This window comes from Juglans regia, chromosome 14, assembly GCF_001411555.2.
Source record: "Juglans regia cultivar Chandler chromosome 14, Walnut 2.0, whole genome shotgun sequence".
Classification (NCBI taxonomy): Eukaryota; Viridiplantae; Streptophyta; class Magnoliopsida; order Fagales; family Juglandaceae; genus Juglans; species Juglans regia.
The window spans coordinates 16779152-16807092 of record NC_049914.1 but is presented as its reverse complement, the minus strand read 5'-3'; the positions used below and the strand labels follow the sequence as shown (position 1 = coordinate 16807092).

Sequence of the window (27941 nt, the reverse complement as noted above, 5' to 3'; positions counted from 1 at the left end):
TCCGTTAAACACTTAAACAAGATACTCTTGATGTAATCACAAGGTATTCTTGATGTAAGTATTCTGATTGTCAAATTACTTCTAATAAAATACTCTGGTTACGTTTGGGTAGTGAGATTATTTTAGATATTCTGTAAATAATAATGAAAAAGTAATGATAGAATATTGAATAATAGTAAATAATATGTGAAAAGTAATAATAAAATAATAAATAATAAAAATAAAATAATAAAAAATAATGATCTCATAATAATCCCCTACCCAAACTAATTTTTAATGTGATCATTTTGATTATCAGAATATTTTTAATAAAATACTCATGATAAAAGTATTTTGATTGTCTGAATATTTGTGATGAAATTCATTAGACATAATCATTCTTATTGTTCAAATATTCCCGACAAAACAAAGAAAGCATTCTGTCTCCAGTTGAAAAGTAAACGAGACGAAAATAAAAGGTAAAAATCTTTTCATCCGTCTCCGTGACCAAATAAGCATTAGCGTTACCTTGTACCAAACAAAGAAACAAGCTCCAACTCCAAGGCCCGGGATAAATCCCCACAGTGATAAAGGCAGATGAAGCCACCACACTCGCCAGAAGCTTCATCAATCATCTCTCCCGTCATCATCTTTATCTCTACTCAAATGACTCAAATCCCCATCACACAAGCACACTAACGCAAGCTGCATTGGCATCCATGGCTGCCCACCCACTCATTCTCTCTTCTCCTCACTTCTGCCCAAACCCTCACAACCCACCTCCTCCTCTCCTCTGCTCGTTCTCCTTCCTCCACGGCGCCTCTCTCAAGCTCTCTCGCCAATCTCCGACCCTCTCGCTTTCCGCCAAACCACTCACTGTCGTTGCCGCCACCAAGAAAGCCGTAGCCGTCCTCAAGGGCAACTCAAATGTCGAAGGCGTTGTTACGTTGACCCAGGAAGACGATGGTCTCTCTTCTCTTCTTTTCCCTCTTTTATTGTCAACTTTCTTTTGTACAATTCTTTAATCTGGATGCTGGCTTAAGATATATGCATGCAAATGAAGTAGAAACAAGATTCTTGAGCGTCAAGGTTAGATGTATATAGTTGCAAATTAGATGTTCAAGGAAATCGAAAATTGGACGAAGAACAATGTGCTATTTCAAGGATGTGGCAGCTTAACTCCAGGATTTTGAGCCTTCCAAAGACAAATACGTTTTTTTGGGACCTTGTATTAATAGGCTCAGATGATTTTTATAGTTTTTGTATGTTGAAAAACGGGATTACTTTGACTGAATGACTCAAACAGTGAGAGTGTTCTTAGCTAGGGTCTGTTCCGGAGAATTTTGATATTCTCTTGAAAAATCTCTAGACTAAATTTTTTGTGTTTCTTATGTTCCTAGGTTGTAGTGATCATCAACCAGAACCATAACCGTTATGTGCTAATTGTTATGATATGCATATAGGTCCCACAACTGTCAATGTACGTATTACTGGGCTTACTCCGGGGCCTCATGGGTTTCACCTAGTAAGTAATTTTTTTATTCTTTTTCTCTTTTAGCACCAATGCGTTATCTGTGTGTTTGCACCCTGAAAAGCTTCTGAATTGTGTTTTAATTTTCTTTTCTTGTGTAGCATGAGTATGGTGACACAACAAATGGATGCATCTCAACAGGTAGGATCTGATTGTGTTTCAAGTTCAAACTATTAGAATCTGGGTCATTAGAACGTTGAATTGGAAGAGTTTTACATCTACTTCTTGTATAGTGCTTTATAGTAATCTTTCTTTCTCAAATTTGAAACAATAGGAGCACATTTCAACCCTAACAATCTGACACATGGTGCTCCTGAGGATGAAATCCGTCATGCGGGTGACCTGGGAAACATAGTTGCCAATGCCGATGGTAATGCATTCTTGAATATTCTTTGATCTTTTTATTTCTCGACTTGAATGTATAGTTTCATAAATTTGGGTAATGCAGGGGTGGCAGAGGCAACAATTGTGGATAGCCAGGTGCTGCTTATTTCCTCACATTAATTTAGTTAGCCTTTGTGGTTGTCTTTTATGTACTTTCATTGTGGCCATATTGGTTTGAATTTTGAATCGTTTTGTGGTTTTGTTTCTGATTGTGGTTCTTTCTAGTGGTGTTTAACCATACAATCTGGCTAAAATATGCAGATACCATTAGGTGGTCCTAATGCGGTTATTGGTAGAGCCCTCGTGGTTCATGAGCTTGAGGATGACCTTGGAAAGGGTAACTCTTAACTCTTTATTCGTTAACTGGTACTTGCAATGTGCACCTGTGCAAGCCTAGCAAGTTTGGAAGTCTTATATATTCATTTTAAGTGGAGACTGAATTTGCAATGGAGTGAATAGTTTGGGGAAGGGTGATTGGGAGAGCGAAGAAAGTGCTGACTTTAATGATATATGTTTACAAAAGGTTCACTAAAAGAATTGAGTGAAAAGTTCTACTGATTTTGTTGTCTAGAAAAGAATACAGAAATGGATACAGTAGTGAACATTAATCTTTACAAGGATCTGAAAAATACTCTAGCTGTAGCATGAAATCTCACCACCATGAATGGCCCTATTGTTCTTCTCCCTCCAAGAAGTCCACTGTATATATAGAGTATTTTTCAAGAATATGTTATTCACTGTTAGAAAATATTTCCCAAAGCATATGTTCAAATAAAAGAGTTACTTTCTTAGGGACTATGCTTGCCATAATGTTCCAAAAAAATGATGCCTGATTAGACTTCTTAAAATTCATAGGAAAAATGCACTTCATATTGGCCTTTGTGCTTAAGATTACAATTCAAACCAATCCTTCCTTGTTCATGCTGGGAGATTCAACATAGCAGATCAATAAAAGCATCTATTGATTATAATTCCTATTCCATGAATGAATCATACCACCTTCAAATGCCACCAAAATAAATGCCCTTTTTACCATTTCCCATAACAAATTTAACAAATCCGGAAAAGGTCTCCTATCCTGTCTTTATGCTTTCCCAATGACCATAAGGTCTTCTAACCAAATTTGTAGACCATTGACCCCTGGACTCCCCATGTCTCATGGCCACCATTCTCCTCTCTAAGCGACCCCATTAGCAAAATGTCACAACCATTTTCGTATATAATTTGGTTAGAAATAATCAATAGTTATAGTGAAGTGTTTGGTTTCTGAATGGCAGGAGCATGCCCTCTTAAATAGTTATAGTAAGTTGTTCAGGACTTCCATTGACTCCTTACTATTGACTAATATGCATTTCTTTTTTACCTCTCCTTAGTCTCATTTGGTTATACCTCTGCAGGTGGACATGAACTTAGTCTGACCACTGGCAATGCAGGTGGAAGATTGGCATGTGGTATGTGAAAAATATGAATTTTCTTTTGTTCTCACACTCATTTTTTGTTTTTTGGCATATCCACTTTTGAAATAAGATATCTGTTCTATCTTTTTCCTCTACACTTAACATTGCAAGTTATGAGCATGCTGATGGCATTGAAATTCTTCTGAAATATTATCCATCTACATTGTTATGCATTGGCACCGTACAAAACTGGCCCGAAACGGATAGGCTTCACCCAAAGTGACCAATCCCTACCAAATTTGTTGGATTCTGACAGGGTTGGATTGGGGGTCTCTAAGTTCTTTTGAAATCTGAATGGGTCAGTTTGGTTCTTGGTTTAGTGACACCGAACCAAACTGACCCATCTGCTATCATAAGGGATAGATACAAAACCTCCCTTCAAACTACCATTCAGTTTGCAATTGCCCTCAAACTTTCAATTTTGGCAATCACCCTCTCACGCTACCCAAAAAATATGCAATGTACCCCCTCCATAACAAATTTGAAATAGATACCCTTGATAAAAAAAAAAAAAAAAAATGAATTTTTGAAATAAAATTTAATATAGAAAGAGAAAATAAGTTTTTTTAAACAAAACATGTAATTTTTTTTTTCTAAAACGCTAACTATTTTTTTTTATAAAATAAAAAATATTATATATATATCAATAGGAGTAACCAAGTACATTGAATGTATACAAGAAAACACTTTGCCCATATTAGAAAGCCCCTAATGACCCAAAAAGCCCGTGAAAAACAACCCAAAATACACCAATCCCGACCCTAACCCCAACCCCTTGTTTCCCGTAGAACTAAAACTCTACCCGAAAACCCAACCCCAACCCCTTGTTTTCCCGTCTTCACAATGCCCTCCCTTTAGACTTCCCTCTAGTTGAGCTACCAACCTTAGCGTCGTAGTTGATTGCCAAAGACGTTGTAACTCTCTTCTTTTCTTGAAACTTGATTTGGTTTCAAGCGCGTGGCTCGCCTCAATCGCAGTGATTAATTATTTAAATTGGTCTTCTCATCCTCCATGTGAAATTCCCACGAATTACTGAATCTCATTAACTTTAAGCAGAATCCAATCCGCTATTGGAGGAAGAGAGACCAGAGGAGCAACGTTATCCCCAGACCCAGTATCCAACTGCACTCCCGACTCTAGACATTCCTCTACACAAGACACCAATGCCAAACCCATATTCAAATCCCGTACCTCCTCAGCAACTCCATTGGTTCTCTCTAATGATATCAAGGTCCCCTTTGGATGACAACAAGTCCCTTCACCTCTGGTGACCCTTTATGTGCAACTTCAGTAGATCCTACATCTCCTTCATCGGCAGTACACCACTCTGACGAGGGAGCCATAAGTTTCTTCGGGGACCAAGGGTGTAATACCGACTATCGGTCTATCCTATGTTACCTAAGGCGAATGGCATTCGCATTCGCATTCCATTACTGATGTCTCTACTCCGATACTCGACGTAGAACCCACTTCAAATAACCCAGATTTCCTTTTGACCCACCATACTTTTCTGGATCTGGTTATAGGGATAGGGCCAAATCCAATTTTTCGTTTTCCTTTATCAAAGTTTAAAGGATTCAGGCCTATCTTAGTCTTGTTTCTTACAACCCTGTTGTCTCCAGCTGAAAGCAGGTCTATTTTCGTAGAGAAGAAAGCTATTGCTACCTTCAACTTGACAAGTTGGGTTTCCATAACATTGAAAGAATTGTGCATTGTGACAAGCTGGTTCTGAGGTGTGATTTGCAGACCTAAGAATTGTGCATCGGGCTTACTCTGAACCCCCGAAGCATGACTTGTCTTCAGAGCTGCTGCATATGATCGCCTCGCCACCGTGGGATGTACTTGGGTCTTTATGATTCACCTCCAAGTTGATGTTCTCATTCTTCTTCTGGTTTTCCTTCCTTGACCTATCAGCAAAAAACATGTCCGCAGCTCTGCGTAATTTTGCAGCAAACTTCTCCCAATCCAGACCTTCGTACCCTTCAGAAACTGGATAACCATAACTGGATTGAAGCCTCTTTTTTTCTCTCCACATGTAAAACCCTAAGGAAACCGCCGCCACCCTTGCCGGCGAGTGACCTCTCACCGACGTCACAGACAAAGCTGAAGGGCCCCGGCGACTACGCTGAGGCTGTCCGGCATCGGTCCTGAGGAGAGAGAAACCACCACGAAGCGTGAAACCCTTAGAAACTAGATCTGCCGCCACCCATCATTGCCGGCGAGAGACATTGCACCGTCGTCACAGATAAAGCCGATGGACCTTGGAGACTTCGCTGAGGGTTGGTCCGGTGTCGGTCCAATCTCCGATGACCTAGATCTCGCTGTATTGTCTCTCAGAGTACTTCGGCGATCCTCCTAAAGGCTCCGTTGGTGGCACCGTCGACTCAGAAGGCTTCGGCGAGTACTCCGGTGTCTCCTGTGAGCATGACTCTGCAGTGCTTATAGTGAGCACGACCTGGAGTCCAAGACAAGCCCAACGGATTTCTGATCTAGTTTCTCTGAGATGACGAATGGTTGTTGAAGAAGGGGAGTGAGTCACAAGGGTTCTTCTATGGAGTTGGTCGTAGAATCTAAATCCTTTACAATGGTGAAGGAGGGGAGCATGTTGGTCATTTCTGAAAGGAGTCGAAGGGTGATATCTAAGTTGGTTCTGGGCTCAACAATAGTACAGTGGCTGGCCAAGGCCATGGAAGCGTGCACTAAGGATGCAAAACAAGATTTTTTCTTCATTGGCCGGGAAGGTAGACGTAACTTCACGGCGCATCACTGCTCGAATGCTCGAGGACATTATATGATGGTGGAGGAGTACGGTGGTGGTGGGAGGAGGAATTTTATTTTCATTCCTGAAGCGGGGGGTTAGTGGCTGGAAAAGGATGGGGAAGGTGTTGCGTGATTTTTCCTTTGGCAAGAGAGGGAGTGACGGCTTAGAAGGACAAGGCAGTGCAGAGAGGGAGAACTTGGCGGTGCATAAAGACCCAAGTACATCCTCGGTGGCGAGGCGATCCTATGCGGCAGCTCTAAAAACAGGTCATGCTTCTGGGATTCAGAGAATCCCAGCAATCTCCTTCTTATCAAAGTGTGATAGTTCTTCAAAAAGAGTCTTCCTTTGATCGTCAATCTTCCCAAACACTTCATCATTCCACGGTTTCAGATCTTTTTTCAAAGCTTTAAGCTTTCCAGCCAACACAAAATTGGGCGTGCCAGAAAAATCATAAGAGGACCACCACAATCTCACCTTCTCCACAAACCATCAGCTTTAAACCACATGTTTTCAAATTTAAAATATCTAGGTCCCTCGTGAAGACCTCCACAATCTAGCAAGATGGAAAAATGGTCCAAACATAGTCTCAAGAGTCTCTTTTGACTTAAATCAGGAAATGGGGACTCCCAAGACGAAGATACTATAAATCTGTCCAACCTTGACTAGACCCTTCCATTTGACCATGTGAATTTTCCCCCACCAAAGGTAAATTAACTAAGTCCAAATCAAAGATAAGATCAGAAAAATCTGGCATAGCCGGGGGTTAATACTAGACTTCCCCGACCTCTCACTTGGGAAACATGTGATATTAAAATCTCCCCCAATACACCATGGCCCATCCCACCAACTATATAAACCAATGATTTCCTCCCAAAGGAACCTTCTACTGCTGTCTAGATTAGGACTGTAAACATTGGCAAAATACCACTTGTAACCATCATCAACATTTTGAAACGAGCAAGGCACCAAGTAATCCCCAACATACTCCTCAACCATATTGACAACTCTCATATCTCACAACAAAAGGATACCTCCCGATGCTAGAGGCAAGATAGATCCAACCCATATGAAGAAACCCCCATAAACTAGTAACTATACTTCTATCAATATACTTTAATTTGGTCTCTTGAAGACAAATGACATCAACCTTCCAACTTAACAAGTTTTTAACATGGAGGTGCTTACGAGGATCATTCAGCCCCCTTACATTCCAAGATAAAATCTTAGCTTTCATTAATCACAGATATTCGCCCAAGCCTTGCTCCTCCCTACTTACACTACCTTCCTGAGCATTATAATTAATAGAGCAAGCAAGTCTCTTCAACTCCCTATCTTTTTTGGTGTAAAATCTAGCCAAAAGAGGCTGGTCCGCCTCAATCACTATGAGAAGGGATTTAAATTGGTCTTCGTAGCCCTCACATGAAATCCCTATACATTCCCGTATTTCATCCACTTTCTGCAAAACTCAATCTAATAGTAAATCTATCCAACTTGAACCTGGCAGTACAGAACATATAGGGCTTGGGGCATCCCCAGCCCCTATCTCTCCAAAAAAAGAACAATCAACACCATCTACTAGCTCCCTACAGATCAACTGCAACTCAGACTCCTTCATAGATCCATCGTTCACAGCCTCCAAGTCGTACTCAAGAGAGCATGGAACCCTAGCGCAATCCTCAACGGACTCATCCTGAAAATGCGACCCTGACACCCACGAAAGTGCTCCCGCATCTATCAACAGGCTGCAAGGACCTCCTATCATCAAGAGCATCCCATTTGCGACAACAGGCAAGGAAGACCGAAAAGCCCCATTAATCTTGACAGTCTCATTAGTGAAATCATGGCTAAGATCGCACGGGAAAACAGATCCGTGCTCTGGCAAGCCCTCCAGGGGGTCGCCGGTGACCTCATCTCTGCCTGCTCGAAGGTCCCTGGAACAAGCGACGGCGGCTCCTGGGAGGGAGCCACTCTCGAGCCCACCAAATCATGTCTAGAAACGCACGGGAGAACAAATCCGTGCTTCGACAAGCCAACCGGAAGGTCGCCGGTGTTCGGCGACATTTTCTGTGCTAGCCCGGAGGTCCCTAGATTGTGCGACAACGATGGCTGGGAGAGAGCCGCATTGAAGTCCACCAAAACATCACGTGAGGGAGCAAATCTGTGCACCGGTAAGCCATCCGGAGGATCGCTGGAGTCTGGCGACCTTATTTGTGCTGGTCCGGAGGTCCCTGGATCATGCAACAGCGGCGCCTGAGAGGGAGCCATGTTTGGGCCTGAGGACGACTTGACCTGCCATACACACTCGGGCCTTAGGAAAGAACTTTTATTTGGGCCCAACCCGTTACCTTGTCTAGCCACTTCCTTTGGCCCATGTCCTTTAGAACACAAGCAACATGGGCCCATCAGCCATTGCCCAAACTCATAACCAACTCTAGGCCCAAGTCTATTTTAGTCATCAGAACATTAATTTTCTCCAACACGCCCGATAATTAAGCTTTTGCAGCCCACAACATCCCTTCAACTTCTCCCACCGTCAGAAACTGCCACCCTGCATGTCGTCATGTGATGACACTTGTCCACATTCGAAGCCATTTGTAGACCATTTTGAATTGCTCTACCAATCATCTTCCCCTTCCTCCGAACGTTCCCCCCTCCCCACCATCCATGCAACTGCTTGCTGGAGGATATGCCGGTTTCATCAGGGCCAATGCATAAGAGACACCCTTAGTGGGGATACCTCTCCCCGCTGACGACAATCCACTAGCCCCCTCTCTATGCTGATCATGAGCAGTATCTATGTGAACCTGTATTGCTCTGTTTTCATCAACCAAAACAGAGACATTTATTCCAATCGCCAAGCGTAAGTTAGACACAAAGTTCTTCCACCCTCTACCATACAGACCTTCGGGAACAACCAGGGAGCCCCTCTTTCTATTGTTCCCATACTCATCCAATTGCAAGAAATGACCCTTTGGATTATTAGCATGATGCTGAATGATAAAAACACCATTTCCCTCCCACATCTTTATGAGAAAACCATCATGCCGATGGTGAGCCAAATACTCTCCCATCACCTTTGCTGCCCATGTCGCCGTCGACACACTTAAGTAAACATACTTGATTACCCTTCTGCTTCTCTTTGTAATGCGAATGAAACTACCACCCTCCTTTGAAAAAATGAAAATCTTCGATTCCACCTTCAAACGCCTAGAACTCGTCATCGAAACCATAATCTTTCAGAATCTAACTCCAAAATCCTAAGGCTTTTTGAACATCATCCTAAGGATTTTTTTTTTCGGAAATCTTAGTGCCATGATTAACATAAACCCTCCCATCAACCATGCTATCTTAGATCAAAGCTTAGATCAAAATTGAAGAGAAAACTAAAGTCTTGGAATATTAGGTTTGACTAAATGATCGAGGATTTAAAATAGAGACTTGGAAACGATGTGATGGATAAATATGTATGTCTTGCCTGAGGTAATGGCAAATTCCAAGAATGGGATTTTTATGAGAGGAGATTGTAACACCTTGACCCAATATTATTAGGGATGGAATATGAATAATTTTATCGGACCTAAATTAGGTTTAATGGGCTATTTTGGATAAGCCCACAAAGATATAATTTATTGAAGTTAGCTAGGAGCTTTTTAATTGAGCTCATTGGCCCAAAAGTTTATTCTAAGATATTATTGCTGATGAAGACATAATACTTCAATAGTGTGCCATTTAATTTTTATACTATGATTAGAAAGACACAAATGGTTATAAATGCACCCAGATCTGACTCATGCCTGAACCCATGTGTTGTGGTAAGGAATGGGGACTTAAGGTGGAACTAATGGATATCGTGAGATGTACACTGGAATATTATGCTGTTAATTCTCAAGTCCTATGAACACTTTCAGCCTACAGGGGAGTTATTTTTGTGATTTGCTATCACCACTAAAATACGCTGTCATTTTATCTCAATACCATCTCTACATCGAAAAACTTATTCCTCCTTAACATATGCACAACATATATGAAACTTGGTTCTTCTTTCGAAATTTGGACTTGTTATTAACTTTCTAGTCCTTTCTAATTGCGGTAAGGTCTATGCAGGTGTGGTCGGTTTGACTCCAGTGTAATGGCAACTGTTGTTTTAAGAGCAGTCTGCTCTGCGGTATTGGCTTCTTGCTTTAACCAGTTTTGCATCTAGAGCAAAATGTTTCAAATCCTAAAAGCCTAGTACGGTGGAGATAGATGGTGTTTTTCATAATAGTTGCAGATTTCATGGTGTCTATAAAATATTATGTATTCAGTAAATTGAGTGATCATGCCATGTGAATGGGGGAAATTGTTACTTGTGTTCCCCCTCTCAAAACATAGAACTGATACTAGAGTTTTTTTTCTTAATGGTATGAATAGTATGGGCATATCACAATGTCTGCTATTTGTTTGCTATTCCTCAAACATATAAAAAATCACAAATGAGCAGGTGCCTGTAATGAAGATCAACATATCACTTAAAATTGTTCAGTATATTACTATATCAAAGCTTAAGATGGCTATATTGTGGGATTATATGACCAAAATTATAAGTATTAGAATAGTACTCCAAATATCTGGGAGGTCAGTGGAAGAAGAGATCCTTTAAAACTGGATGTTTTGATAAAAACAGTCGGGCTTAGTACGGCCGTTCAAGACAGTACAATATTTGATGAGTTTGTTGGAGTTATAAAATGGACTCGAAATGATCAGAAGCCGAAGTCTATAAAACAGAGGGATTTCTCTCAAGAAGTCATGTCAAGTCCGCTATTACAACTTTTTCCAGTTTTTGTTTCCTCTTTTTGTTAGGTTGATGTTATTGGATGCAAGCGCCATGTGGTAGATTAACCATGTCGATCCCTTGTCCACTTTACATCAACACATGGATCTCTTGCGTGAACTCAAACGTGCGACAACAACTAGTGGTGCTACCCCTCCTATATAGGCATCATTCACCCTATTCGAGTCCCCGCCCCAAGTGGGGGGCGTTTCCTCATCCCTTGCCCCTGCTCCTCAAGGAATCAACTCGCCCCATCCTATAGGGGGATGGGTGTGGCGTTAGATTTGTGCAGCGTTTTCCAACCAACACAAACAAAACTAAACACAAAACCAACGATAAAATCAATACACTGAAATAATCATAAAATAAAAAATATACCAAATCACAAATTTAAAAAATCGAAATCATATAAAAAAGCAATACAAATCAGAGAATATATTGAATTCGTTGATGATTTTTTTTTTTGGATAAAAAATAAAAATGATGTTCACAAGATATTTATAAGTTGGTAAAGTATTTATATGTATATGATGTTTTAGGTCTTTTGAAAAATCTTAGACTACATCATGGGTAACCCAAACAAAAAGGTGATACATTTTTACAAGAATAATGGTGTTGATTCAAATTCCAAAATGTTTTTTAAGCTCAGAGTATTGTTTACCAACTTTACCTACCCTTTAGTATTTCTCTGACATAGGTCCCTTGTTCATTTTTGTTGATGTCAAAATCAGTATGCTTGCTACCTCCGCGCTACCTGCAGACATAATGAACTTTGGTGGCTCGAAGTGGAGGCACATTTGATGCCTAAATCAGTTGATATCCTTTCTGTATTTGTGGGTATGTACGTGCGTGCTTTTGAAAGAAGGGAATACCTCTTTGGGCTCTCCTTCCTCTTCCTATAAACTGCCTTGGGGTTGGGGTGGCCTTCCCTCCTTTCAGTAACTTGACAACAACATGTCTGCTAAGGAGGTACATCACCACATTAAATGCAATAACTCTTCCTGAGGCCTCTAATCATCACGACCTGACATTGACATATCTCTTGAGAGGGCACTTCGATGCATTTAATGCGGCAACCCTTCCTGGGTATGGGGTGGTCGTCTCATCCTAGCTCGATCAACAACCAAGTCAGTAGGGCAGCCTTGGCCCATCCCGATGGTGCTGATTCCCATGGGTTGTATCCTGCTGGACATGGTTGTCAAGCCCAGTTAGTTAGTAGGGTTTCTCTTTGATGGACCATCCTCAATCATAGTGGGGAATGGGCCTTTAGGCTCGCCAACTATTGCCCTTTAGGCATATTTCCCCTATCAGTTACCCTGTAAATTTTTGTTGCACGTGTGTCGATGGGAATTTAATATGTTTTCCTCCCTGTTGTAAAATCTGTCCCAATGTTTAAACCATCAAAATCTTGGTTCTAAGTCCTCAAATATGCATGATTTCATTCAAATAGTCTTCCTATATATATGCTTGTCCAATCCCGTGTATAAACATGCATTTGATGCCATAAACCTAATTCTAGCATGTGTATTTCCTACCCCTTTATGAAATCTGAATTTCACTAATTTCATATGATTTCATGGCATTAGTCTAACATACCTATCTTAAAAGAGAAAAGGAGAGAGAGTTGCCTAAAGGAAGAGCTTGATCCAAAGGCTGGGTTGGAGTACACGGCTTGCCTAAGTGGTTTGGATCTTGATGTTCTTGCTTAGGGGGTGAATGTTGTAGCAAGGGTTATGGGCTTAGGGATTTTGGTTTTACTATAAAGTCTAAGAGAACTTCGTGGCCTTGAGGGAGTCATGCTTAGGGCTTATGCCCTGAGTAGGCTCTCATATGAGATGATCTATAAATAGAGTTTGGAGGGTGTAGAATCCAAGGGGTGTGGTAGCCCTAGTGTAGTGGATTTACTGGAGTGTTTGAGCCAGCCTTCGCCTTCTTTAGTGGCAAACTGTTAAAGTATGGTTCTTCGACCTACCACCTTTCTAGTTCAAGGTTGAGCTTGTTCAATTGAAGCTAATGCTTGCTCCCATTGATCCCTTGTACGTTCAAGAGATCATCTGGGGTGTGAGATGAGATCAATCCAAAACTAGATCATATTACAACCCCTACTGTTTTTTTCTAAATCATTGCATTGCGTACAATATTCTTCCATTGCTGCGTTTCTTTCTTCTAATAATTCCACACTTTTTTTTCTTTTTTTTTATCCCTCTTGCTATGTTAAAATTCATCCATTTGCTTGAAAGTTCCATCCTTTTTGACATGTTTTGATCCTTCATTAACTCTGTATTCAACCATTTCATAATTGATAATCACATACTACTGCTCCTACGTACGCAAATGAGTTAAGCGTTCATCGATCTTTTACTCAAACCCTAATACTATATATGAAAATTCCATCTTTGGGCAAGTCTTCACAGTTCATTAATTTTATACGTACCCTTTCCTAAACAATAATACTTTATCTGTTTTTCGAATAATCTTAAAATCTTAACACATCCAATTGTCCTATGTAATGCCCCGTGATATATCATGAGTAATGTCGCGTTAAAACATAAATTAAATAATTCAATTTAGTTTTCTTATTAATGAATTAAAATTACATTAGTGATCAATTAAGATGTTTGAGTGGGTTTTGTGTAAGAGTGTGGGTTCCATTGAGATGTGTTCAAATGTATGAAGTAAGTTGAGACATGTTTAACATTTTGAGTCTCATCAATGATTAGTTTGTTGTTATAATGATGAAATAATTATTTTATTCATATGTTTTAGTAATAAAACACACAAATATATGTAGTTTCAATGAACGGTGCTGAATTTAGATGGAAAAAATGATATTATATCAGATGAAATAAGTTCTGTGCCTTTGGATGGAAAGTATATATATCCGTACATAACTATCTCGGATTATTTGAGATAATCTTACCATTTGATTCTAAACGCAACCTAAAAATGTATTGCAAGTAGATTTTAGGTGGGTAATGCTACAACCACCGTTCTCCCTTCCCCTTTTTACTTCCCGCTTGACGTGTCATGCTTTTATTTCTTTCTTTCTTCTTTTTTTTTTTTTTTGCTTCTTTTTTTTCCTTCCCACATCGTCTTCCCCATTTCATTTTATCTTCCCAAATCCCCATTCCATTTCAACTCTCTGCATTTTTTTTCTTTTGTTTTTGCTTCCCGTTGTTCTTCCTTTCCATTTCGTCTTCCCCTCCAACCCAATACAGATTTGCTCACCTTTGATTTCATCCCTCTGTATTTTTTTTTTCCAGTACAAGGCCTACTCAATTGAAGCATAATGATTTCTTGATAACAAAATACATATTTGAATAATTTGAAATTAAAAACCTCGTTTCTATTATGCTCTAGCATTTTGTTAGCAACTATGCAAGAATCAAGAGATTTTACTTATTACATACAAATCAAAGGCATGCTGCAGTTGGTGTCTATTGTTTTGAAGAATCCATCAAAGGGATGAAAGTCATGAAACAGAAGCAGGAGATATTACCAGAAAATGTTCAATTAGTTATTTCTTGAGAAGTATTCAAATACACCACCACCTTCAATTGGGTTTTCAAATTGGTCAAAAATCCGAAAATCCAAAAGAAAAACTTCAAGCTTTTTGACGTGATCTCAAACAATTCACCGAAGTGGGCTGAGATTTATGAAGGGTTTGGCGTGTAGGGCATTGCTGCAAACTCAGTATTAGAATTAATGCTCCTGTGAAACCAACTTTATTAAAAATACAAGTGTAAAGGTCAGATTCTGGTCTTTTAAGCAATGTTCTTTTCGGTAGGAGTAAAGAAATGACAACGAATCATTAAGAGGAAAAAGACAATAAATTTCTTAGGTTGTAGTCGCAACAGCAATAATTTGTAGGGATATTATGATCCCCTGCTCTATCTCTCTCTCTGGTAAAACACATGATAAAATTTCTCAGGTTTTAATTGAACTGATTTTTCTTTGGTGGTGGGAATGGGTTTCTCTGAAGGCTTGAAGACGAAATGGAGGCTTGACTTGAAGATGAAATGCGAAGATGAAGACGAAATGAAATGAATTTCTCTAGTATGAAGATGAAGACAAAATGGAGGCTTTAATTTTTTAATTTCTAAAGGCATGCAACGTGGCATGCCTTTAGAAATTAAAAAATTACTTGGGCCAGCATTTTTTTTAAAAATACGTGGCATATCTTTAGAAATTAGGCTTCGTTTGAATTCAAAACCCACCTCAACTCATTCCATCTCATTATTACAACTTCATCAAATTCTCACACAAAATATAATAAACAATTTAATTTTTTCAAATCTCTACATAAAATATAATAAAAAATTTAATTTTTATTCTATTATTTATAAATCATCTCAATTCATCTTTAAATTCAAACCACTCCTAAATAGAAAGTGGGAGCGGGACGTCCGGGTGTGGCATTTTCCTTCAAGTATAAGCTATGTGAGCTTGGCAAGGATAAAACTTGGGCCATCGTTATATGGGCCTAGTGGGCTTGGGCCTGAACTTGTGGGTTTTATTGTGGTACACTCAACACTGGTATACTTCCAAAGAAGCGAGATCAGCAAGCTTCGGCAATGGAGAGGAGCCGGCGTCCACGGCCACGTCAACCTCCAAACCTTTCTTCTTCTTCTTTATCTTCGACGCATTCGCGGTCACAGAAATTCACCACCAATCCCACCAAAAATGTCAAATCTCTCGACACCGATCTCGATGCCCCTGATCGTTTTAAATCCGGACGAGACGCACAAGCAGAAGGAGACGTTGTTGACTCTCACAGTCTTCCCACCTTAGTTGGTACTTGCCCCTTTATGTGCCCAGGTATTTACTTCTGCCATCAAATATTACACCCATTTCTTCTGGGTGCATATATTAATGATTTACATTCTGATCGATCAATTTCCATTTTTTAACAAGACAATTCGGATTTTCGTCGGTCTGTAAATTCCATTTAAGTCTTCTTTTTCGATCTGTAACCTCTTGATTTTGCAAGGTAGTAGCTTTAGGATTGAATTCTTAGGTTCTTAAAATAACAGCAAGTATTTTCAATTAAAGGGTCAAGGTTTTTCACTTCAATGTAAAACATAAAGATATCATTAATTATCAGAAAACAAGATCCTAGTGGTAAATATTATCATAGTAAAACGTGAACTGTTTAATTAAAAATAATGTTAGCGCTGCGAGACCTTTTTCCATCGGTTTAGTTTATAAAATGTTTAGCGTTCAATTAGTCTGTTTTGTTGTACTTGCTGATAGTTGTTTTTTTTTTTTTATAAGTACTTGCTGATAGTTGTTACTCTTGTGTTGTTCATCTTTGTGATAATAGCGGGTGAAAGGGCTCAGCGTGAGCGGCTGCGAGATTTAGCTGTTTTTGAGAGGCTGAATGGAAATCCTAGAAAAACATCTCCTGGCCTTGCTGTCAAAAAGGTATTTGTCTCTTAACTTTTTTTTTTTTTTTTTTTAAGGTAAAACATAGTAGACTTTTATAACTGAGCAAAGGACATTACAATGTGTTTGATACTATCTGGAACATGAACCAGATTTACCACATCATGATTCAGATGAATAGCCTCTTTTGCTAGAACATAAGCCTCTTGATTAATACATCTTGGTACATAATTGAAATCCCAAGCTGAGAACCCAGACACCAAGACTCGTATATCTTGAACCAGACGACCACAGGAGGAGAGTAAACCAGAGCCTTCTTTGATGAAATTCACCACATTTTTAGGATCACCCTCAACATACCTTGTTCAATCCCAACTCCATACAAAACTCTACAGTAGAATAAGCTCCAAAAGTTTCAGCAACTTCTGGTATTGGATTTCCATACTTACTAATCTGCTTAGAGGCAATAACAACCCCCTTGTCATCTCTCAAGATAATCCCTACTCCCATCCTCTTGCTTTGACAATTGATAACAATGTCCCAGTTTGCTTTTATAAAGCCCAACAGAGGAGTCTGCCAACATTGAGCAGGAACCTGCTCATGCATAGTGAGGTTAAAAGTTGAATGACAAACTGATTGGTAGTCTTCCACAGAATCAATAGCAGCCTGAAATAGTTGACTGGGATGCTGGAATACACCATTGAAAACCAATCTGTTACGTCTCATCCATATCAGTCTAGCAATAACCAGAAATAAATCAAATTCTGATGCTTCTAATATCTCTGCCATTTTAAGAACCAAGGACTTAAAAACTATTATGTATACTACTACACTTTTGAATCCTTTTGCTGCATAGAGCCCATTCATCCTTAGCAGAAGTACAATCCCAGAAACCATGAATCTTTTTGCTCCTGCAGAACATTCTTTAGTTTGAGATTACTACAGGTGGGCAGGATATCACAACATGCTCTCCATATGAAGTTTTTAACCACTGGCTGTGTTTTAGAATTCCAAGTTTTCTGCCATAGTTTCTCCAATCCATTAGTTTGAGAAGAGGTGGAGCACTCAGAACTTGAGTTTAAATCAAGTTGAAGATAATATGCACTTCGAACTGAATATCTTTCATTATTAGTACACCTCCAGCTATCATCCCTTGACAGAGGACTAATACACATGTTTAGAATCATATCTGCTTCCTCTTCAGTAAAAATAGCTTGTACTAAAGTTTTGTTCCATTCATTAGTTCCAGGAATGATCAGTTTTGAAACCAGATCATCTGCGCTTAAGATAGAGATTGGAGATTGGACCTTATAAGAAGAAGGTGTTGGTATCCATTTTTCCTTCCAAATTCGAATACTGTTACCATTTTCAACCCTCGAACACAAACTAGCATGCAATAGGTCCTTAGCAGAAAATATACTTTTCCATACGTATGAAGCATTTTTAGTCAGCTTAGCCTCCATGATGGATGATGTGGGAAAGTACTTAGCTTTGAGAATCTCAGTAGCTAAAGTAGAAGGTTGTTGCAAAATCCTCCCCAATTGCTTTGCTAACATAGCTGTGTTAAAAACCTCCAAATCCTTGAACCCTAGACCACCAGATTTCTTTGAAATACACATTGTTCGCATAAAAATATATCTGCAAGTGCACAGAATCGTAATAAGTAGTTAAGTGTTTTAAAGAAAACGGATGTCGACCACAGGGAATAATTATGCTATTGAGTACTGAAATTAATAAATTTATTACTATTTGGAAAACCGAAATTTGAAGAATAGATTATCTAAATTAAACTGAAGAAAATAGCGTTAAAATTAAGATTTTAAAAATAATAAGAATAGATCTAGAGCATTTGATTTCACCTAGCAAATCTCACACAATTTATTTTTCCTTGTTATAGAATTCCAATTATCCCAAGTTGATGATAAAAATTCCTTAACTATTCAATATTTTCTCTTGAAAAATTTCAAAAATATCTCCAACTAATAACTTCATATCTCTATGTGAATTTAACTAATTGGAGTCTCATTAAATTATTTGGATTTTTCTTGAAAATCACACTAATCGCGGTAAAGTATCTCTACTTTCACTCAACTAATGGTGCTTAATCCTAGAGTTTTAATCACAAATCACTTCTCGGTCTCATTGTGATTCAAGATATCGAACAATAATTAGTTATAAAATTGTAAGCATTAAGAACAAGAAATAAACACTCAATCATGGAAATATTGAAAATATGATAACATAGAATATAAATTGTGTGTTCAATGCTAGACTACATCAAAACTAATTAGTTCATAATGAAATTGAAAAGAAAAACAATAAACTATTGTTCTTTGTTGGAGTCAGTTGGTGAAGCATGTGGCTCTCGCCTCTGTCCTTCAGATCCGCCTCCTTGAAAGAAACTTAAATGATAAACTCTGGACTATTGAAATCTAAAACTCAGACTCTCCTCTTATTCATCCCACAAGATGGGATTAAATAAATGTCAAAACTCAAATCCGGAAGCAAGATAATTGCGGCTACAATCTAGCCTAAAGATCTGGAAAATAGTTTCTAAATATAAATTTTAACATAAAAGAAATTATCCCAAGAATAACGAAATTATCTAAAATGGAAGATTCAGTAATAAGCGGCTTGATTTACGGAGTTCGAGAGGATTTGGTGGTCAGTAGATTGATTGCGGAAGTCGGAAGAGTCTCATCGGGTAGATGCCGTGTGTGTTGAATATAATTATTCTCCTCGCCTACCGAGAGAAAAGACTCCCGACTGGGATGATAGAACCCTCTCGCCAACCTATCGAGCGGTAAAGCTGCTCGCCTTTACTAGTTGTTGCCCATGATGTCATTTAGGTTGGTATTTTAAGTTGGTCGTTTAGATTGGTCGCCCAATCTAACCGCCTGGAGCCTTGTCGCCAAGTCTTCTCGTCTACCGAGAGGAAAGATGATTCGCCTACTGAGGGGTAAGTCTTCTTGCCTTTTCAGATCTCGCCGCCTCTAGTCGGTTTGGCTCCATAGTCTATTCTTTTGTACCAAAATGCTCTCATTTTGCACTAAATCTTTTCATTCATTCAAATCCAAGAAAATAAAGAAAAATATATAGATAAATAAATAAAATCAATAGGATTAAAGGAAAACTGACACTTTTCATAAGTAAAAGAGTAATAAAAATCACACTTATCACACATCTTCTTCCAGCTTAACCAATGGATCTTCTGAGAACTATCATATGATGACCCCAAAAAAATTTCTGCATCATATTAGTAATCTGATGGCACAAAGTCTTTGGTAGTCGAAACAATCCCATACAAAAAGTTGGCAAGCTTGGATGACTGCCTTAAGCAATATTTCCTTTCCAACTCGGGACAAAAGTTTTGATTTCCAGCTATTAAGCTTACCCCAAATTCTATCAACAATCCCTTTGAAGGCACTATTCTTTTGCCTGCCAACCAATAAAGGTAGCCCAAGATACTTGTCAAAACAGCCAATAGATCTAAGCCCTGAGATTTCTTTGATAAGTTGCCTCATTTCCATTGCTATGCTTCTGCTAAAAAATAAAGATGTCTTCCCTCTATTCAACTTTTGGCGAGAGATTCTTTCATAGCATGGTAGTCTGGTAGAATGTCTTGTAATTGACTCCATTCAATTGAGTATGCTTTGATAAATAGTAAACAGTCATCAACAAAGAAAAAATGTGAGACAAGAACCAAACCTCTTGCAATGGGCACACCAGTAAGAGTACCATGCAAATGAGCATGAGAGATAAGCCCACTAAACACTTCAGCACATAAAATAAACAAATAGGAAGATAGAGGATCCCCTTGCCTAAGACCTCTTGAAGGTTGGAATTGTTTTTGTGGAACACCATTAACCAACACTGAGTAAGAGACTGATGAAACACATCCATAATCAGACTTATCCATTGCTGCCCAAATCCCAATTTCTCCATAACTAGCTTTAGAAAGCTCCATTCAACCATATCATAGGCCTTACTCATATCAAGCTTCACTGCCATAAACACCTCTCTACCTTTCAAAGCAGAATTCATAGTGTGGATTGTTTCATAGGCTGCCAATACATTATCAGTAATCAAACGACCTGGTATGAAAGCACTTTGAGGGATAGAAATAATCTGAGGTAGTATAATTTGAGTCTATTGGCCAAAACTTTTCATATTATCTTGTAGACTACATTACACAAACTAATGGTCGAAAATTAGTTAACTTGGTTGGTCTTTTAATCTTTGGAATAAGTGTAATAAAAGTCTGATTAATTGAAGAAAGTGCCACACCACAGTTCAGAAAATCCAATACCATCTGACTAACCTTTTCTCCAATAGTATCCCAGTGAACTTGAAAGAAAGAAGCAATATCCATCCGGGCCAGGTGATTTGTATGGTGACATCTGAAAAGGGGCTTGTTTAACTTCAATCTCTGTAAATGGCTTGATCAACACAGCATTCATATCCACTGTCACCCTCGCCCCCAGAGTTGATAAACATGCACACGGATCCTCAGGATTAGATGAAGAGTATATATTAGAAAAATACTGAGTAAAGGCAGCTTTAATGTCTAGATCATCAGTTAAAATCCTGCCATCTTCTGATTCAACTTCCTTGATAAAAATGGTTCTTCTTCTCTGGTTTATACATGAATGATAATACTTTGTATTTCTATCCCCAAATCTAAGCCAGTGAACCTTTGCCCTTTCTCCAATAATAAATTCCTCTCAGATTGCAGCACCCTCAATTCTTCCCAAGCATCCTTTGACCCAATATTCTGAATGGACTCCATCCTTTCTTCTATCTGCTGTAACTCTTTCCTTTCATTAGTCCTTTTATCTTTACTCCTTCCTTTCAAAGCTACACGGCATTGATTCAATGATTGCTGTAAGTCTGTCACCTTATCAGAAGAAAAAGAACCAGTATTCCAACCATGTCTGATAACCTCTTTACAATCAAAATCCAAATTCCAACTAGCTTCATATATCCATACTTTTCTTTGGAAACAATGAACCTTATCTTGATCTGGAATAGAACAGAAAATTGGAGAATGATCTGAATAAGAAGAGAGTAAAGTCTATGCAGGAATACAACCAAACAAATTAAACCATTCCTTATTTGCCAAACTTCTGTCCAGCCTTTCCAAGGTAAAATTTTCATCCATTCTATTATTACACCAAGTAAATTTGGATCCTTGATAATCCATATCACACAAATCACTATCCATTATACACTGTTGGCAATCCATCATCTGCTTTATTGGTCTTCTTCTAGCTCCTCCTTTCTTCTCAGACAAAGATACAATTTCATTAAAATCCCCCCATCACAATCCAAGGGAAATTGATATCTTTATTTAGAAATCTGATTAAGTCCCAACCCTCCTTTCTATTATGAACCACATGGTGACCATAAAATCCAGTAAATTACCAACATGGTCTATTTCTATACTGCACGACTTTCACATGAATGTGTCTGTGAGAGTAATTAATCAAACCAACCTCCAATACTTCATCCCAGAACAAAGCTAAACCCCCAGAGTTACCAACACCATCAACAGTTAAAACATTATTATAACCCAACTTCAATTTCAAAGACTGTATTGTGACGCCCCAAATCACATGGCCTATACTCCAAAAGGACTAGTCAATGATACAATTAGAGCCCCATTGGAACCTTATAAAGAGCAAGAACTTCTCCTTCCTAAGCAATGTGGGATCCCATACACCACCTACCCTTATCCTTATCATATGGGATATCACATGTATACTACTACCCAACATTTTAGTTTCCATTAAAAATACCATATGTGGCTTATATAACTTTATCATATGACAAAGGCTACAAATTGTGCGGGGGTTGCCAAGCCCTCGATAGTTCCAACTTACAAGATTCATTTCTCTTGGCGGGGCTGAGATTCAGCCTCAGCCAATACAATGTGGGTGTTTGAATTACCTGCCTCAGCAACACAGGATTTGTAAGGAAACTTTTGGAACCAGCGAATTTGCATGTAGAGATATCCATAGAGGACTTATTCTTTCTCTTAGAAGGCAGCACAGATGATACATTTGAACTTGGGTGTTGGTGAGTCCTTGCCTGGCATTTCCATTTTTTATTGGAGTCCTGCAGTAAATTCTTGTCACTGGATACAAAGTCAACAGGAAGACGTGTAACTCCTTTTGATTTCCCAACATTCTCACCCTTGATAAGAGTATAATTATCCTTAGCAACTCCCTTGGTTTGTAAAGCACGACCTTTCTCAGATAAGGATAGATTGCTGGAGTCTTCACTGCATTCTCACCAGAAACATGATTAACTCCACCAATGGAAAAGTGATCAGATTCTGACTTCTCCCAAAGGAATCCATTACCCCAGTATGACCCCCCATAGCATTCAATCCTACACTTTGATTCACATCAACATCCTTTAAAGAATGACCCCCCTTATGACTCAATTCTGCATTTTGGTTCACATCAACATCCTTTAAAGACATCACCATAGAAGCATTCTGATTAAATGCTCTCAACCATGCCCCATACTGGTTCTTTGAATTAACCCCATGTAGAGTAGTACCATTTGCATTACTACATCCTTTTCCTTCATGATAAATTACTCCACAACGAAAACAGATCTGTGGTAACCTCTCATATTGAAAAGGAATCCATATTGATTTTCCTTGAATAATCACAGTTCTGCCCCTTGATAGTGGCTGAGTAACATTTATAAGAACTTTAATCCTCAGGGACTTTCCCCCCATCCAGTGCCACTCCCATCAACATCAACCTGCTGAACAACCCTAACCATCGAACCAATTTGTTCCCCAACTTTCTGATTCATACAACCCAATGGTAAATTATGAAGTTGGATCCAAAAGGGAACTAGATTAAGTCAATTTCTTTAGGTGACACAAGACCTTCAAAAGCCTGAATACTGAATACAAATTTGTCACATAGCCGTGGACGTCCCGATACAACTTCATCACGATCAGTAGCATAAGAAAACTCCATCAGAAACATATTAGGCCCAACAACTGTAAGTGAAACATCTCCTGAAAGATGCCAGACTTTCAACATTGTTGTCTGAAGAACATTCTTAGTCATAATTTTGTCAGTTAAAAGTTTACCCATGAGACAAAATTGACCTTTAGATAGAGTTTCTGCAATTGCCCCATCAAGAATAACCAAACCACTTCGTTCCTCCTCCGTCAGATATAAATTTCCACGCAAATTCGATAAAACCTCATCCATTTCAGAGTTAACAAAACTCAATTTCCAACAAGAAACATAAGCTCTCACTGTCACGTAAGAGAACAACAGTTACAAACAGATGGTTCCTCTCACCTTAGAAACCCAAGAGAGAGACAGTTGACACGAGTAACTGCTTCCTTAATCGCCGGAGCAAAACTCACTTTCAAACTATCTTATTTGTCTCTTAAAGCTTTTTTGTCTTTTAACTTGAATGATATTTACAAAGCCGCAATAATGGTATTCCCTTTTAAACAATTTGGCTGCAATATTATGGCTACCAAAATGAAACAAGTTTCAAAAGTCTGTTTCAGGCTGATACTTATATGTCCTTGAGTTTCTGTGATCAATTTTCCATCAGACTTTTGGCTGGGCCTCAATTCCAATCCAAGTTTCCATATTGGAATAAATTTAAAAGCTCCACTGCTTCAGGGATATTAAGCCCGGCTATAATATGATTGTGGGATCTACTGATTCAAAATTTGAAAACGCAACTGACTGTATGGCTTGATATTTTATATGGGTCTCTGTAATAGTTCTCTGTCAGGAATCAAGTTGATGGGGCAGCCCTCTGCGGCTCTGCCGCTCCCTTCTCCCTGCCCTGTTCTTATTTTTGGTTTTTTTTAGTTTGAGGGTGTTTTTTAATCGTTTTGAAAAAGGTTTCTAAAAACTGTGTTTGGTGGCAAAATTAGTGAAAATGTTCTCAAGAGTGAAAGTTGTTCTTGAGAACACCAACCAAATGGAGCAGTTTTGTGGAATTCATTTTCCCTGCATTTCCATTTGAAGTTTATAGTGCTGTATGGTGTGTATTTCTTTATATACAAAAATACATACATGCATACTTGATACACATATAGATGATTGAGAACAAAATGTTACCCTTTCTTTTCTCTCACAAAGTTTTGCAGAACTATATCCATCAAAGATGTGCAGTTGTCAGATGTACGGCCTCTTCCAGTATTGGAAGACACGTTAGACTACCTGTTAAGCTTGTTGGATTCTACAGAACATTCTTTTGAAGTGGTTCATGACTTCATCTTTGATAGGACAAGGTCAATAAGACAAGATCTTAGCATGCAAAATATTATCAACGAGAAAGCCATCTACATGTACGAGAAAATGGTATGCTTATCTTCCAAAAAAATTTCGAATCATCTCCCTTTTCGAAACCATCATCTTTGTCATACTACGTGTAAAATTTGCATATTCCTTATCTAAAACTCTTTGGTATTTACTTGTGCAAAAAATCACTGGTACTTATACAACTTAGTTCTTAATGCAATCACATGATAAAGAAAATACTTCAAGAAACCAAAGCATTAGTCCTGGTAGTTTTGTACGTGATTAGGGGAAAGTACCAACCTCTGTTCCATGTTGAGATAATTTATACTGTCGTCACCAAGTTGCTTAGACATGTCCAGAAAAGTCAAATTTCATCTTGAACTGCTGGCATGCATGTGGTCACATAATAAAATTATCACACTTGGTACCTTTAACTTTATGGCTTTGCAAGAAAACTGTACCAAAACCAAAAGTTGTGTTAGGAGTTTGAAACCATATACACGTTCTACAGAATTATGTAATGCAATCCCTGATATGTGTCATCGTGCAGGTTCAATTTCATGTCACATCTTGTCACAAGCTTCAAAGTTGTAGAGACCCAAATATTTCTTCTGTTCACTATCTCAACATGGAGCAGCTTACAAAGGCGTTGGCATCTCTATTTAATCTGTACGATGCAAACCGAAATTATGATTATATTTATGAGAATGAAGCTGAGTTCCGTTCATTTTATGTGCTTCTTCATCTTGGTCCTAATAGCCAACCGATGGTTGATCTCTACTTTATTGGTGTGGTTAATCCAATTTTTTGCATTCTCAATTGCAGCCTTCTGCTGGGTAAATCTTGAAATATAACTATTTCTGATCCACAGGGAGAATCTCTTTCTTTGTGGTTTCGCCATGTACCCGTTCCAATAATCAATTCGAAGGAAATGTGTTTTGCGAGGAAAATATTGCGGTATTACCCATATTTTTCAATGACTGTACTTGTTTTGGAAGTTTTTTCCTTGATTAAAGTTAAATTGTTTAGAAGACTCTTTTTCTTTTTGAGTTTATCTTATAAACATCAATATCGTATGCAATGATCAATGCAAGTTTCAACAAACTGAAAGACTATTTCTTTAAACAGATTTTTCCGAATGGGAAACTATATACGTTTTCTTTCAATTACTGCATCTGAGGCATCCCATCTACAGTACTGCATCATTGAGCCATATGTCAGCGAGGTAATTACATATCAGTTTCACCTAAACCTTAATTCTGGATTTTTGAATGTTGGATCTTTGTTGACTGAAATTATCATTTTGAACTGCATTGCACTACTTATATACTCATTGACTTGGAACAAAATTTACTCTCTTTTGATACAAGGTAACTATCAATGATTCAGTATTAGGAAACTTTCATAGTTGGTTATTTTACTTTTGGGAAATTGATGCTTGTCTTGGGCCGTTCTGAACAAGAAAAGTAAGACTCTAATTTTGGCAAGAAGTAGCTCTTTTTTTCCCATGTATATTTTCTTTTAGAGTGGTAGTTTGATGGTAGGGAGGTCTTCAGCTTTCTTAGGAGTTCATAATTAATTCACTGGTTTCCTAAATTAGTATTTGTTGATGCCGGATGTTTGAAAATGCTTTCAACACTCTCTTTGCGATATCCTTTTAAAATGATTTTCTTTTCCTGCCCATGAAAGGTACGAGGACTGGCTCTCTCATGTATAAATAATGGTGGCTACAAGCTTCATCCGTATCCATTGGCACACCTCTCTAAACTCTTGATGATGAAGGTACAATTTCAATTAAGCGTTTTGACATTTTTAGATTTTTGATAGTACAGTTAGGATTTTGAAGGCTCCATTCTTTCAGGAATCAGATTTGGTATCATTTTGTAATGCTTGTGGTCTTGAAACGTACATAGACGAAGTGGGAAATAAGTTTTTACCCACCAAGCAAACAACTTTTTGCTGTCCCAAGGGAGGGTCTCAGAGCTACGGTTTTACAGGTTTGGAATTTGAGAGGTAAACTTGAAGAGATATTTTATTTCTTTATGCTTCATGGGTGAAGCATAGGTTGGGTAGAGGTTAGCACAGTGAAGAGAAGAATGGGCCTAACCTGATGTCATATTAACATTCACTCATGGCTGGACTGCTAAATGGTTACTAATTTTGTATACTAGTATATCCTTTGAACTTGAATTATACGATGTATTGACTTTATTGCTTATTAAAGTGTATAAAACGTAGTTAGCAGAGGCAAGTCTGGATGCAACAGCCATTGCCCGCATCCTTAAGATACCCAATTTTCTCTCCAGTGGCAATTGCTAATTCTATAGACTGTAGATCAGAGTTTTTGTAACATATCTTAGTCTGAACAGCAGTAGAGGGTAGAAATGCCTATTGCATGGTGATTTGGTCACAAAACTTGTGTAGATGACATTCAATTTCTGCCTGCCAAAAGAGAATTTGAATTTTCAAGTTGTCAATTGTTGTCAACCTTTACATTATTGACTATATCTATAAAGGTTCATTAAAGAATAATTTTACGAAGGAAAATTTACAGTAAAGTTTCTTTCCCAAATGGTGATTGTGTATGTTAAAATATCAGACATGATGAACTTTTCCATGCTTAAACAGCATCAGATATTTATATTTGAAGTTGGAATGGCCAAAATCCATGGGTTAAAAGTTTATAGTTTTTGGAGTCAAGGTGTTCCCTCTATTTTTAAGTGGAATGGTACCTGGGACTTGAAGATGACAATAATTCACCTAATTATCGAACTGTATATATAAATCATCATTTTTGTTGGTTCTAGTGGAAAATAGCAACACCATACAGTGCATTATTCCATTGTTGATATGCATGATCAGGTTAAGCTGCGGCAAATGTCACATAATTTGGATTTGTCATGTATGGAAGATGATAATGACGTATATTAGGCCAATGTGCAAAGAGGAGAGTTTGCCCCTCTTGGGTTGGAGGCTCTGAATCAATGCCTATTTGGTAATACATTATAATAATCCCTCTCTGTTTACTCGAAACCAATTGCACTCTTGTTTCTTGACATCACCAAAAATCACGTCTTTTTAGGCTGCTTTTAGATGTTGAGTTGAGTTGAGTTGAGCACTTTATAAATAATAGTGAGTTGAGATGGTGAAGTAAGTTTTGTGAGATCCACCTAAAATGAGTTTAAATGTATTTGGATGTTAAGATGAATTTAGATATATTTATAGGAAGTTAAAAAAAGTTGTGAGTCTCATGTGTAAAGACGTGTTAAATTAAAAAAGGTTGTGGATCTCACGTGTAAAGATGTTTTGAGTTAAGATGAGTTTAATAATTTGA

The 27941-nt window shown here is 38.3% G+C and overlaps 2 protein-coding genes across 3 annotated transcripts; both read left to right on the top strand.

Annotated features, from left to right (window-relative positions):
- Window positions 1-461: 461 nt before the first annotated feature.
- LOC108989693 (superoxide dismutase [Cu-Zn], chloroplastic) lies at window positions 462-10636 on the top strand. Its single transcript, XM_018963390.2, has 8 exons — window positions 462-945; window positions 1443-1504; window positions 1612-1651; window positions 1785-1880; window positions 1959-1990; window positions 2156-2231; window positions 3292-3345; window positions 10217-10636. Exons 1-8 carry the CDS (start codon window positions 699-701, stop codon window positions 10240-10242), a joined length of 633 nt encoding a protein of 210 aa, XP_018818935.1. The 5' UTR covers window positions 462-698; the 3' UTR covers window positions 10243-10636.
- A 4835-nt stretch (window positions 10637-15471) lies between these two features.
- On the top strand, window positions 15472-27072 carry LOC108989691 (SAC3 family protein C). Of its 2 annotated transcripts, none has more exons than XM_018963386.2 (8): window positions 15472-15740; window positions 16246-16346; window positions 24446-24667; window positions 25158-25376; window positions 25479-25564; window positions 25736-25832; window positions 26297-26389; window positions 26469-27072. In XM_018963386.2, the coding sequence occupies exons 1-8, from the start codon at window positions 15497-15499 to the stop codon at window positions 26622-26624; spliced, it is 1218 nt and encodes a 405-aa protein (XP_018818931.1). In that variant the 5' UTR covers window positions 15472-15496; the 3' UTR covers window positions 26625-27072. The 2 variants fall into 2 exon arrangements, with proteins under 2 accessions (XP_018818931.1, XP_018818932.1); XM_018963387.2 differs by having other exon boundaries at window positions 15480-15740; window positions 26476-26630.
- Window positions 27073-27941: the final 869 nt, after the last annotated feature.